The sequence below is a fragment of the Toxorhynchites rutilus genome, chromosome 3 (genome assembly GCF_029784135.1).
Source record: "Toxorhynchites rutilus septentrionalis strain SRP chromosome 3, ASM2978413v1, whole genome shotgun sequence".
NCBI classification, from domain to species: Eukaryota; Metazoa; Arthropoda; class Insecta; order Diptera; family Culicidae; genus Toxorhynchites; species Toxorhynchites rutilus.
This window is the reverse complement of record NC_073746.1, coordinates 101,729,330-101,742,968: the sequence shown is the minus strand read 5'-3', so window position 1 is coordinate 101,742,968 and position 13,639 is coordinate 101,729,330. Positions and strand designations below refer to the sequence as shown.

The following is a 13,639-nucleotide window of genomic DNA, read 5'->3' as shown; positions in this document are numbered from 1 at the left end:
ATCCCGGTCCCCATGTGTGGCACAATTTATGTGATCAGTGACCAGCAGAAGAAGCACCAACAAGAAAAAGAATGAATTGATGTGACTCAAGATCCACCCCATTCACAGCTCGGTGTGATATTAGTGGATAGTATTTATTTAATTTTCGTCATTTAGTACACACTTATTTAACAAGTTCTTTTGTTTGCTCTCATCTACGAGAGCCCACCTCAAGCGGAGACAGTCTGTGTGGAAACGCGTGGCGATCATCATCAGCTCGTTTGTGGGAGATGGATGAGTGACATTGGTGATGCGCAATATTTCAACTTCAACGATGAATGAATGGCGGAGGGTGGCTGCATGAGAAACAGGGAATTATTTTTAATAGTTACTCGTTGGGATAATATGTCATTGTACAAAAAGCTAATCTGTTTAATGTAAAAAATGTATTGAAAAATTCAAGTAGTTTTCATATTTTTGTGAAAAGAATGTAGAATATGGATAATACAGCTGGTACAAACATCATCAATTTGTACTGAACAACGATTTCGAATAAATAAATTTAATTTTTTCGGAATCGTCGTGACGAGAGGAGTTCGAAAACTATAATAGCCGTATTTGAAAAATACAGCAGCATTAGTAGTGGTACTTTCTCATATCACGTTTTTTGGCAACAATTGGGAAACTAAAAATCCCAAAATCGCGTCATGAAAAATTATGCAATTTTGTGTGCTCACTTCGCAGTCATTTCTTGATGCATTAACAACATTTTTGCATCATCGAAGAACAAGCCTATGAAATCCAAAGGTTGCAAGAAAAATAAGGACACATACGGAAGAATTGGAACATGAGTCAGATGAACTGAGAGGTGCAAGTCTAAAAAAGAAAAAAAATGTAAGGGGTTGTATCTAGGACACGACCGCATATTTTGGACGTAGAACTACATAATTATATTATGCAATCCACGTGTTAACCACTTCGAATATTATTTTAGAATGCATCGAAATTTATTATGTTCGCCGTTACAAGTAAATTTAATGAACGTCCTTTTACTTTTGATATGATGCCTAGGACTACCAAAATATGTGAACGGAAAAATTGTCAAATGATCATTGTATTTTACATTTCCCTTTGAAATTATTGAACATCTCATGTTTACGTAGCTCTCGTAGCTCCGCGAAAGTTCATTCACCTCTAGTCTTTGAAATGACGATTTTCCCAGGCTTTTCAGTGTAAAAGTACGTTTTATGGAAACAATCCGGTCTACACAACGACAAGCAAGTAGAAAAGTAAAAAATACCCACGACTTGCATGTATTTGCATAGCGGATTCCCCAGACACATTAATTTTGAAGTCCGTGTTAGGGAAACACAGCTCAGTGGGAAAAAAAAACCCCTGACTTGCATGTTTTGACAAAGCGAATTCCCTCAGGCACATTGATTTTGAAGTCCGTGTTAGGGAAACACAGCTCGGTGGGAACAAAATACCCCCGACTTTCATGTATATATCCAGAGCGCATTTCCACAGGTACATTGATTTTGAAATCTGTGTTGGGGAAACCGTAAATCGGGCCAATCAAAACATGGCAGTTAGGGCGTTTATGTAATGCTTGACATTTTACAGTTATTCAATTATTCATCTCATGAAAAATAATATTTAATTAATTGTGATAGACGCGTAGAAATATTTCCTATCAATTGATGCGAACATCTTTCCGATCTGTTAAGAAATGTTCGAGTTATAAGCATTCGAAGTACGGGTAGGTTTAGCACACAAATCGGCAGAACAAATGTATGGGAAAAAGGAAGTTCTTCCAGTTTTCATGAATTTAAACCCTCTAGAGAGTAGCGAATTGTAATGTATAGCATATGAAACAAATCTTAGAGAATTTCCGATTCAATTAGTATGCAAATCTTGAGAATTCGTTCACAGTGAAAATAGTTATTAACGTTAACTTTATTTCATAAAAACGTGACCTGTTCTGATTTGGCACCCTTCCTGAAAGACGTAGTTCTACGTCAAAAAGTGCAGGAAGAACAACAAAATATAAGATGAGGACAAATTGGATATTGAGATGGAAGCAGATCAAGAAATGAAACGTAGAAAAAAATTAAACCGGAATTTCCCAGCAAATGCCTATGACTGTCAAAGTAATCCTCATCATAATGCATTAATGGCAGGATTGCCTGACAATTAGCAAAGGATTTCAATTCAAAACAAAACAAATTTTACTCTACAGCATAGGTTGAAGAGATTTAAAAATGTCAATTTTTGTGCCTGGAAAATTCGATTTGTGGTCAGCATTGATTGTTGCTGCCATTTGATGAAAACTACTGCAAAACCACATCAAATGCTTGTTGAAGCTCTCGGTTGACATTCTTTTGAAAAATCGCTGAAAATCAGTGATCGAAATACTCGAAACATCCTTTTTCACCCACAGGGAAAAATAGTTGAAAATATAGGGGGCGAGAGAATGGTAGACGCTCGCTCCGATTCCGAGAAACGCTAAGTCGATTTTTATTTTTCGGTGAGCTATGATTGGCCAAAAAGTGGTTTCGTTTTCAGTGACTTCTTGATACCGATAATGTTTTTTCACTTCTTCAGTACAGCTGAAAAAATTGCATGAAAAAATGCGGTAACATTGGGTTCATCGTGAAGTAAACAAAAGAAGGTTAGTATTAGATTGGGGAAAAAGTAATCCATTATTTTCTCGGTAGCTTGCTTTAGTGATCGATGTCTCGTTTAATATCGATCCTACAATTTCAAGTTTCGGCTCGTTGTAAAGGTGACATTACACACTAAAAAGATTTCTTGCTGTTTTTTTTTGTTTCATTAAGTTGTGCGTTATAGGGTGTTAACAACGGAAGTCAAAGAGAAAATTCTGTGCATTTTACACTTTTTCTTTTATAAAGGCGAAATTGTGAATTGTGTTGATAATGCCGATACTGTAACATTAAAATACAAAAGAACATGACAACGTTCGCTACTCTTTCCAAGCATAGACTTTTTCGAAGCTAGCTGTGGATATTTAAATCTAATATTGACAGTCATTCGTTTCCAATCAGTTTTATTATTGCACGAATGTATGCATGAGTATTCATAATTTAACATTTTTACAATATTTGGAAAACGATTTGTTGCTACTCAATGAACATTGGAAGTTAAACTTCGTCCTCATCCTGCTCATTCAGTGAATCGTAACGGGTATTTCAATGGGGACGCTACAAAAGTAGACCGATATGAACAGCAAACGACGCCATATTTTAGCCATTTTGATGTAATTTTGTGCGCATCGTATTTAAGGAAATTCCCTTGAAATTTAAATTATATGATGTCTTCGACAAATCATCAGTTTGGACAACTGTTCACATATTCAATGAGAGGTGAACAGATATTTTGTTTGGTTTCAGTGATTAATTCGCATTCGGAATAACTTTATTGTTTGGGGCAAAATGAACCACAACTGGATAACGACTAACAATGTCATGTTTTCCAAAGCTGGTCTACCTCATCAACTGTTGCTTTGGTTCCTTTTGTGGATCTGACCCTGAAAAAAATGCCACCTCGACCAAAACCAAACCTCAATATGAAAAACCTCAATATGTGTGTTTCTTACTAATTTTTCGCACGTATGAGTACTACAATTACTACTCTAGGTGGATGAGCTAAGCTGATTTAAACAAATTTAGAGAAGGAACAATAAATCTATCGCATAAATCTATCCCACTTAGCATGATATGTGTAATTGTTCATTTTACCACCACCATGTGATCATTTTAACCGCACGATAAAAAATGCTCGATTTAACATCTTATCTTTATTTAATGAAAAATGTACTATTTTAATTTTTTATAATAAAAACCGTTTGATATCTTGAACAACAGTTAGTTAAGCTATAATATTCTTCGAAGAACGGAAATTGTAGCAGTATGTGGACGCAGTAAATGGGCATATTCCTAAGGGTGTTCATTTTAACCGCTTTTCCCCTACATCCTTACAAGATCAAATTGACGCAAGAACTGAAGCCGCTTGACCACCAGAAGCGTCGTATGTTCGTAAATTAGGCTGAGCAACAACTTGAAACTGATCCGGATTTTCATCGAAATATCATCTTCAGCGATGAGGCTCATTTCTGGCTGAATGGTCTCGTCGATAAGCAAAATATGCGTTATTGCTCAGGCATCAATCTACACGTACTCCATGAGTCACCATTGCATCCCGAAATTCCGTGATAATCAAGACCGGCACGTACCGTGAATGGGAATCGCTACCACTCAATGATAACCGAATATTTTTGGCCCGAATTGGATGATATGGACTTGGACAATATGTGGTTTGAACAGGACAGCGCCACAAGCTACGCAGCGAATTTAACAATCGATGTCACGTGTTATCTCACGAAATGGCCTAGTCAATTGGTCGCCTCGGTCGTGACGTTAGACTATTTCCGACGATTGATGAACTTCGTACGAATATCGAACGTGAAATTGCAGAATTATCGGCCGATTTATGCTTGAAAACCGTCGAAAATTGGGTTCAGTGTCTGGACTTCTGCAAGCTTGCCCGTGGTAGCCATGCAAAAGAAACCGAGTTCCATACATAATGGCATCAAATGTACTTCCACATGAATAAAGAATTGATAGCTCTGATAACACTGATAACTGCCTGCAGACGTCGGGGCATGTCTTAAACCAAGTTTTGCATGTTAATCAATTTGTTCCCACGTCATTGAAAGTACCTCAAACAGCAGAGTTTTGTTGGTTACCGTTCTTTTTTTGACCACAGATTTTCGATCGGGTTCAGATTGGATGATTGTGGGGGCGAATCCATCAACTTCACACGAGATTGACGGAAGTAGAACGACGTTGTGTGTGCCGTATGCTTTGGATCGTTGTCTTGCTGAAAGATCCAATCCTTCGGCAAACCCATCTTCCTTGTTGAGCTCTTCAAATTGTGCATAATGATATCAATTTTACCGTCGATCTAAACCAGGGTTCCACCACCGGACCAAGCAAAACACCCCCAGACGATGGTGTATCCGCCATCGTGTTTCACTGTATTCTGAATGTTCTTGTCAAGCAGCTCATCTCCTCGCTTAAGCCACACTATATTGTTCCGAAAGGCTCGAATATGCTTACTTCAGGCCACAGCACCTTTTTCCAGAAAGAGATTGGCTTATGGACGTATTTATAGGCGAAACGTTTGATCTTACGGATTCACTAAATGTTTGACCTTACGGATCAACGGTCGCCGAGACGCAAACTTGCTCCTGTATCCTTGCTGTTTCATTCTCAGTATGTTCTTTCCGATTTATTCAATGAGAAGCTTTCTTTTATAGTTCTGCTTGTAGCTTTTGGGTTTTTTTTTCGCATTTCTTTGAGGATTCTGGCATCATCTCGGTCAGTTGTCTAGCGTTGGCGTCAACATCTTACCCGGTCGCAAACGCGACACTTCCTTCAAAGCTTCTGAATCGCACCAATGATTACGTTTTACTTAGCCGCTATGTTCCGAAAGGATACGCCATCCTGGCGATCCTTAACTATACTGCTATACTATACCGTTTCCGCACAGAAATTTCGATTTTCCCGAGCAAGAAAAAACTTTTCTCGCGAAACCCTATATATCTGACTTTAGAGAATGATCGAACTCAAACACCATTAAAATCATGTACATCAGACTCAACAATTCATGAGCCGGGGCAACATCTTCACCTCCTTTCCAAAGGAAGACCATAACTAGACATTTTTCGCCTCAGAAAATCCCAACGACGCCAGCTAGGATTGAACCGACCGGGTTGTGGGGCCGTTACGCTAACCCCACAAGCACTGTCGCACAGTGGTCCCTCAGAAATTCTAGGTGGCATTAAATAGAAAAAATAACAACAATGCCTGACCGAATGAATGGTCAGAAAATCCCAACGACGCCAGCTAGGATTGAACCCAAACCGACAGAGTTGTGGGGCCGTTACGCTAACCCCTCAAGTACTGGCCCACAGTGGTCCCTCAGAAATTCTAGGTGGCATTAAATAGAAAAATGAACAACAATGCCTGACCGAATGAATGGTCTAGTTTTGTTCTCTAACCTTCAAGGCATCTAGTATCACATATGGCAACAGTGTCCGTGACGATTTTCGTTGCGATAACGACGTGGCAACGTAGTGTTTGATGCGGTGAACCAGTGTAGTGATAAACACGCATGTTTTTCAAATTCTGCACAAGTGCTACAAAATACGTTAAAAAATAATGTGATGGTGTTCTGGATAGAGAGTTTTATGCTAATTTTGAATTTGTATTCCGTTTTTAGTGTAAAAAATTTTTAATCGGTGAAATGAGTTTTTGAAAGTAAATACATTTTCTTCATTGAATTTATAGAAAAGTAGACCTACAAAAAATTCTCCAAATACCTCCAAAGTTTTTTTTATAACAAAACGTCTTCCTTAGGGTCCCCTCTACACCTTCCCTATATGACTTCTGGCCACTTTCGACCACTTTGCGAAGAAATGCCATAAATATTTTGATACCCTACACGTGTTTTTCGATTTAAAAAAAAATATGTTTATTTTATTAGGCCCATTCAGCAATTTAGTTGTAACAGAGCCGAATTTATTCGTGCTACTGTGTGTATTTTGTTGTATATTACACAGTAACCATTTAGGTCTAAGCGTGGTCCTATCTTATCGATACACATATTGTAAATAACGAACAATACTCCTATTGTTCGAATATTCACAGTTGGAGCATACACAGCGGGACTGTTGATATGAGGTTTCCATTGTTGTGTTATTAATAGTACCAATCACCGATGCAGCAATGTGAGCCGTAATGTGAGCGGTAAGGGACTGAGATTACCGTCACATGATGATTGTTGCGTGGACGTAGTAGCTAGAATAACACACAAAGATGGTCATTTGAAGGACCTGAGTTCATGAACTCATGATCGTTCGCTTAGAGACGGATCGGAAGGTTGGGCACATTGTCCATTGCCCTTGTAGTACGCATGACACTGGGCCGCGAACTTACTGGTTACCGGGCGTCAGAGAAGAATTTTGGAGAGTATTTTGTAGGTCAGGTAACGTAACGATAGTTTTCTTTCTCAAAAAAAAAAAAATAGGAATGTTGGTCTTAAATCGTAGTTTACAAGGTAGGGTAAATGATCTTGGTTTGTCCAGTCGAAAATATAATCATGGTTTGCCCACTTTTTTGAATGCTCTAATTCAGCGCTCCTGTGTCAAATAAGGCCTTCGAATGTTTCGAAACATATAAATGAAATTGCCTTTTACATGATTTATAGTAGTTTGATAGTATATTTTTACGAAATCACATGTTTTAAAGGATTATAAAATACACTTTCTATTTGTGTCAATGCGCCCCTCGTTCGAGCTAACTTTTAATCGATCACCAGATGATTATTTGGCACGTATTCAGACCTTTTCTGGATTACAACACTTATAAATATTGTAAACATCATGCTTGCTCACCATTTAACGCATTTTGATGCACTCAATTCTGATCATGAGTTGTCCAATTCAATAATGTTGTTTTGTCCACATGATTTCTATGGCAACCGCTTGACGCGCTGGTTTTTCTGTGTTGATTGTGTTGAGGTGAACACTTCTAAAATGCCCAAGAAAAGGCAATATTCTGAAGAAAGTCTAAATTATGAATGAATCAATATGATGACCGTAAACTCAAGCAATGATAAATGCAACATCTAATTGTGAATTCGAATGTTTTCATTCAAAAATGGAGATTTCTAAAACCGGACAAACCATGATCATTTTTTTGGGCAAACCATGATCAGAGGTGGTCAAACCATGATCATAATTTTTCTTTAAGGAAAATCGTTAAAAACATAAAAATTTGAATAATTTCAACACCTTATGGTAGTATTAGCAACTAGAGACTTGGGGCTTTTCAACAAACCTAAACTCGTATCGATTATGTGTGATTTTCATGAAGAAAAATAGATTTGCATTTACTAGTTGCGTAAAAACACCCCAAATTGGACAAACCAAGATCATTTACCGTATGAAATAATTAATCTACGACCGAAAAAATTCTGGGACAATGCACATGATTTTATTTTGCGTGACTTGAAACGTGAGATCAAAAAGCGATCGATGTTCAAGGGGATCAACAAGAAAATACAACGTGTCATCTTCCAGTACTATAACGATGAACACAAGCATTCTTCCGATAAACCCACAGTCAACTCATGGAATGACCAACCCAAAGAGGAAGAAGAAGAAGAAAAAGAAGAAGAAGAAAAAGAAGAAGAAGAAAAAGAAAAAGAAGAATTGACTGTTCGATCACCGGTTCGTTCAAACAGTGATGGGCGCAAAAAACCCTCCCCATTAGAAATAAAAATGTTTTAATTTTCAAGGTTTGTTCTAACATTTCGGTATTCCTGTAAAAACTACGTTAAACTAGGTAATTATTAGACCATTTTGTCATTTCAGTATCGTTGATTTATTTAATACAAAACCATACTTTTTCCATAATTTTTCTAAAATTTTTTTTTCAAAATAATAATAAAAACAAATAACTAATAGTCAATATGACCTCCTTTGGTCTCGATAACCAACTGACAACGCTTCGGACTACTCTCCTCAAGGTTTCAAAGTTGGGGCTTCAGCTCGTCCCGAACCTTTTTTAACGCAGCAAAATAGTTTTGCTCGTTCGTAACGTCAGTTTTGTTCACTTCGTTGTCCAAAATCCCCCTGAATTCTCAATAGGATTCAAATCGAAGCCCAAGGGTGGCGGCACCATTGGTTTAATACGTGCCGATTGGAAGAATGCTGCTGTTTTCTTCGCTGTATGATTCGGGTTCTTATCTGGCAGGAAGGTGTAGTTATCCTCCAGCGCCATTTTTAGCATGGATTCTTCTAGATGCTCGCACAAAATGTTGATGTAACCATCAGCACCGTAAACCTAAGATAATTTTTCCACGAAAAACAGCCCCACACCAAGATGCTTTCACCACCGTGCTTTATAGCCGGTTGAAGATGACGAAATGGTCTGCTAATTACCTAGTTTTACGTAGTATTGACTGGAATATCGAAAAGTTTGAAAAAACTTTCAATATTGGAACACTTCGTTTGGGGGTGAATTTTTTTGTGCCCATCACTGTATATTGTCTTCCAACCTGAGCGTTTATGTCTCTGGTAACGATTTTGATGTCCCGATGTGAATAACTATCGAGGACAGCTTCGCACGAAATGCTCCCTTCTCGACATCGAGTTTTCCTTCGTGCACTTTCAGTGCACTTTCATGACACTGTAGTTGTAGAACAGGCCTTCCTCAACCACACCCTGTCGCTGATCATCTGATACTCGATTTCATCACTCTGCGTCTTGACCAATACAATGAACCTGGTACGTCGTATTCTGGAATACCGTTCTGAATCATATTTCGGACACTTTGTTCTAATATCTTGAAATGCTTCATGCACTGATAATATAACTATAAATTTAATATCACAATTGCTTCTTTAGAGTGATCATTTGGTTTCACTATCACTATCACTTACTGTGATTGCTTGGTAACTGTTTCGCAGTTGACTATAAAATATAATCAAGTGTAATGTAATTTTCGTCCATAAAATTACAAAATAAAGTGTCCGAAATTTGAATTCAATCTGTCCGAATTTTGATTTAGTATCCGAAGTTTGATAATGTTGCGAATTAGAAAAACACAGCTGATAAGTTTGACCAGTAGCTTGCACTGAAGTGGATGGTAAGTATCAATCTCAAAATTTGAGTTTTCTAGAGGATTGAAAATCACTAAAGCCATATTGTATCTTTAAACAAAAATAAATACAGAACTACTTCTTCTCATAACATTTTATTCTAAGTTAGACAGATTGTTATAAATATATTCGTTTGAAAGTGTTCCGGATTTTAATTGGTAGAGCTTTAACATCCAAAAAATTTTTTTTTGAAAAACCGATAAATCGTCGAACGCACAAAAAATTCCTCTCGCATCGAATCTACGAGCACCACCCTCGCGTTCGAGAGCTTACCCGGCGACCTTCACTTTTTTTTGGTATCCACTGATCACATCGCATGCTCCATCGAGAAAAGAATTGACGGCTTCATTCCACTGCGTGCATTTTCGGTCAGCGCATCATCCGAACATTCTTGGGTAACCAAGGTGCGGACACACTGGATGCTGTTCGGTACACTTGAATTCGCCAAATCGTTGTTTTGGAGGTCAACGCATCGTCGACGTTAGGTTTTTTTGTCTCTTTTTCGTAGCCGGGGCTCCAAATATGAGGAAGTTATGATGGATGATGGATTTTGCATACGAAAGCAGCACTTTAGCTGATCGACGACTGATTTTATCGACTCTTTTATTTCGTTGCGCAAAATTCTCCAGCATGGGCGTTAGACACGAGCTTCATGGTTTCGGTGCAGAAACGAAAAAAAAGTCAACACACAGAACAAATGGAACCCAGCGGGGTCGAAAAGTCAGCGGCGAAATAACACATATATCTCCGACTAATCTAGGGTTTTCGTGCGCCGGTTCGTGAAACGGTAATGATGAAAAACTTGCGCCGCAAACGAACTGGGCGAAAACTCCAAGCACTCTTAGCCCATGTTGCCTTTCAACCGAGGCCCTAGAGAACCACTTTTTCTGGGCGGCTGCTATGGAGCTCCTCTTTTTTCGTTCGATCGTTAGGGCTTGCTATATAAACATGCAATGAGACTATTCTAAGGTGCAGTTTGGGATCGAGTCTGACTATAAGTGCTCGTTTTTGAGTGAAGTTATTGTGCAGCTGGAGTCCTTGGATTGGATTCCTTGGTTTAACAATGTTCAAAGGACTGCTTTTGTTGTGTGTTTTGTTAGTTGCAAGTGCCCAGAAGAAGTCCGCACCAAGTTTCAAGGATATTCCAATAGTGTCCCATGAGAATGTACTGGAAGTGGATGGAAAATTTAGATACAGCTACGAAGGTGGTGATGGAACGCGCGCTGCCCAGGATGGGCAGCAAATTGTTGTGAATAATAACGCTGGTACTGCATCTCAAGGGCAGTTTACCTATCAGGTTCGATAGATGTAGTTGATGGTGTTCGTTTTTGTATTGAATTTATCTTCGTTATTCTGCAGGGCGATGATGGGAAAACGTACAGCGTGTCTTACACCGCCGACGAGAATGGTTACCGACCTTCAGCAGAACACCTTCCAACACCGCCTCCCGTTCCAGCGCCGATAGCGAGGGCATTGGCATTTCTTGCGACTTTGCCACCACAGAAGGAAAATAATAGGAAATTTTAGATGCCATAAGAGTGAAGTGCAACAAATCATGCTGAAAGTATATCAATTCCATATGCGTCAAAAGCTTTGGAAGAAGCTTCAAAAAAGTAGAAAATACAATAAACGTTTATAACAAATTTTCATTTCATTCAAAACATTGTGCTCCATGAAACATACATGCATCAATTCATTTAAATAAATGATAATTTTGTAAATAATCTCCGGTTATCGATCATCTTCGGTCATACTTTGCTACTAATGCTGCTAAACTGAAACCGATGAAAACCAAACGTTCAATTGCTAGTGGAAATGTTCCTTACATTGTTATTCTTAATTAAACTTTTTAATTTAACTTTTACAGAATAGATATAATGGCATCAAAAATGTGTTATCGAGACTACGCACATTTCGAACGGTTTTCAAATCATTGGTTCAAGTACTTTAAACAGTTTTATTTTTACATTCGCCAAATCATGCCCAGAAAAGGGCATAAAGGTTATAGTTTACGTTTTGATTGATTGTAGGAATCGGAGATCATGTTCTAAAATAAATATGTTTTTGTCAGCAAAATTATCAGCTTTTATTTACCATAAGATTCAAATAATTTGTACGAAAAGTTAATTCGTTCAAATTAGTCATTCCCACTACAGAAGTTGGTAAACTAGAGCTTTCAGCGTCATTGGAATTTAATGCCGCGCTAGCGAATCTTTTTTTTGTACCATTTATCTCAATCGAATAGAGTTCAAATAACACTTGCCAAGCCATTGTTTTTGTTGATGGCTATTGTTCGATTCTCATTATATTCCAGAATATATACGATACACGAATAATCACAGAGTTTAATTCTCAATGTTTTTACCGAGCTGAATTAATTTTGCCCTCCCAAGAAACAGAGAAACAATGCCTGAAACACTCTCTGTGATGAACCTGAACCAGTGAAATAGCACAAAAATACACTGATCTGTGTTCGCCAGTAGCAGTACATACTCCTTGTGAAAGTTCGGCGAATTGAAATTTTATTAGCTGATAACATTGGTGGCCAAATCTTAACTGAGACCAGGGAAGAGGGATTATTAATACAGTGATAGACATTCGTTTAGCCGCACTTGAAAAAAAACTTGAAACACTTACAAAACAACTAGGAATGTTCTTTTTATCGGGATACTTATTTGTTATAGTGATAGTATATTTAAGTCACTTTTATTGAAAGGACGTGCGTCACAATCACACACACACACACAAGGCGGCATCGGTGGATATAAACATTCAAACGTCGTTTTTTCCCGAGACATACGTTTAGCCACAGGGCATAAAAATCGAGTTTTCGCAGAATCACCAAGTCTTTATCTGTGTTTTTTGAAAAAATACTTGGGAATGTTCAATTTACAAGATAAATATTAGATGTGCAATGTAAGAAGTTGTTCAGATAAGTGATTTACGTAGAATTTAAAGGAATGGCGAAAAGTTTTCTATTGACGGAAGAGGCGCGGAAAATATATCTTTATTATTCAGAAAATATATTATTTTATTCAGTGAACAAAAATTTTCTAATCGCTCGATCGTAACAAAAATTGGTCTATCTGAGAAAGCGGTACGGAATTTCTTTAAATAGTGCCAGAAATATGGGATATAACGACCAACAAATGGGAACACCAAAGTTACTTTGCGTCTTAAAGGTCGAATACTACACGAAGCAACCAGGAAACGATGTCCTGCTCATACATTAAGGCAGAATCGGTTGTTCCAGTAACGACATATTGCGCGCATCTTGAATGAGTCACCAAACATAATGTGGAAGAAACTTCAAGGGGAGCCGAAACTGACCGCCACCCATAAGCAGAACCATCTCATTTTCGCCCGGCAATACATGGAATGGAAACTGGAATGAAAAAATGTTGTATTTTCCGGCGAAAAAAGTTCAATTTGGATGATCCGAACTGTTACAGTTGCTATTGGTACAATTTAAGTCAACGGCATGCCGTGAGCTCGAAGCGAAACTTTGGGGGCGGAAGTTTGACAGTGTGGGGAGCCATTTCCTATCACAGCAAGCTTCTCATTTGTTTCATTTTCACCCGAATGAACTCCGAAAAGTATCTTCAATTACTGGAGGACGTTTTGATTGGCCATATTGAGAATAACACTACCGAGGATGTCGTTTTTTTCAGTAGGATTATGCATAGGTCCACGTTTCCAAGCAATCGAAGGCATGGTTTGCCGAGAAGGACATTCCGCTTCTTGAATGACCTGCTGGCAGTCGATTGCAATCCCATAGAGAACCTATGGAGAATTTTGGCCGAGATGGTCTATGCAAACGGATGACAATTTGACAACATTTCCAGTCTCAAGGCAGTATGTTGGAATGTTGGGCTATAATCAATATGGCAATACTTTAAAAGCAGTCTGATAC

General features: G+C 38.2%; 1 protein-coding gene across 1 annotated transcript; it reads left to right on the top strand.

Annotated features, from left to right (window-relative positions):
• The first annotated feature begins 10,711 nt into the window (after positions 1-10,711).
• On the top strand, positions 10,712-11,763 carry LOC129779075 (endocuticle structural glycoprotein SgAbd-3-like). The gene is made up of 2 exons (XM_055786328.1): positions 10,712-11,023; positions 11,086-11,763. Exons 1-2 carry the CDS (start codon positions 10,790-10,792, stop codon positions 11,251-11,253), a joined length of 402 nt encoding a protein of 133 aa, XP_055642303.1. The 5' UTR covers positions 10,712-10,789; the 3' UTR covers positions 11,254-11,763.
• Positions 11,764-13,639: the final 1,876 nt, after the last annotated feature.

Excerpts from the sequence above, each read along its gene's own strand:
- LOC129779075 (XM_055786328.1), top strand. The coding sequence starts at position 10,790 with ATGTTCAAAGGACTGCTTTTGTTGTGTGTTTTGTTAGTTGCAAGTGCC. Across the intron at positions 11,024-11,085 it reads AAGGGCAGTTTACCTATCAG|GGCGATGATGGGAAAACGTA; the intron begins GTTCGATAGATG and ends GTTATTCTGCAG.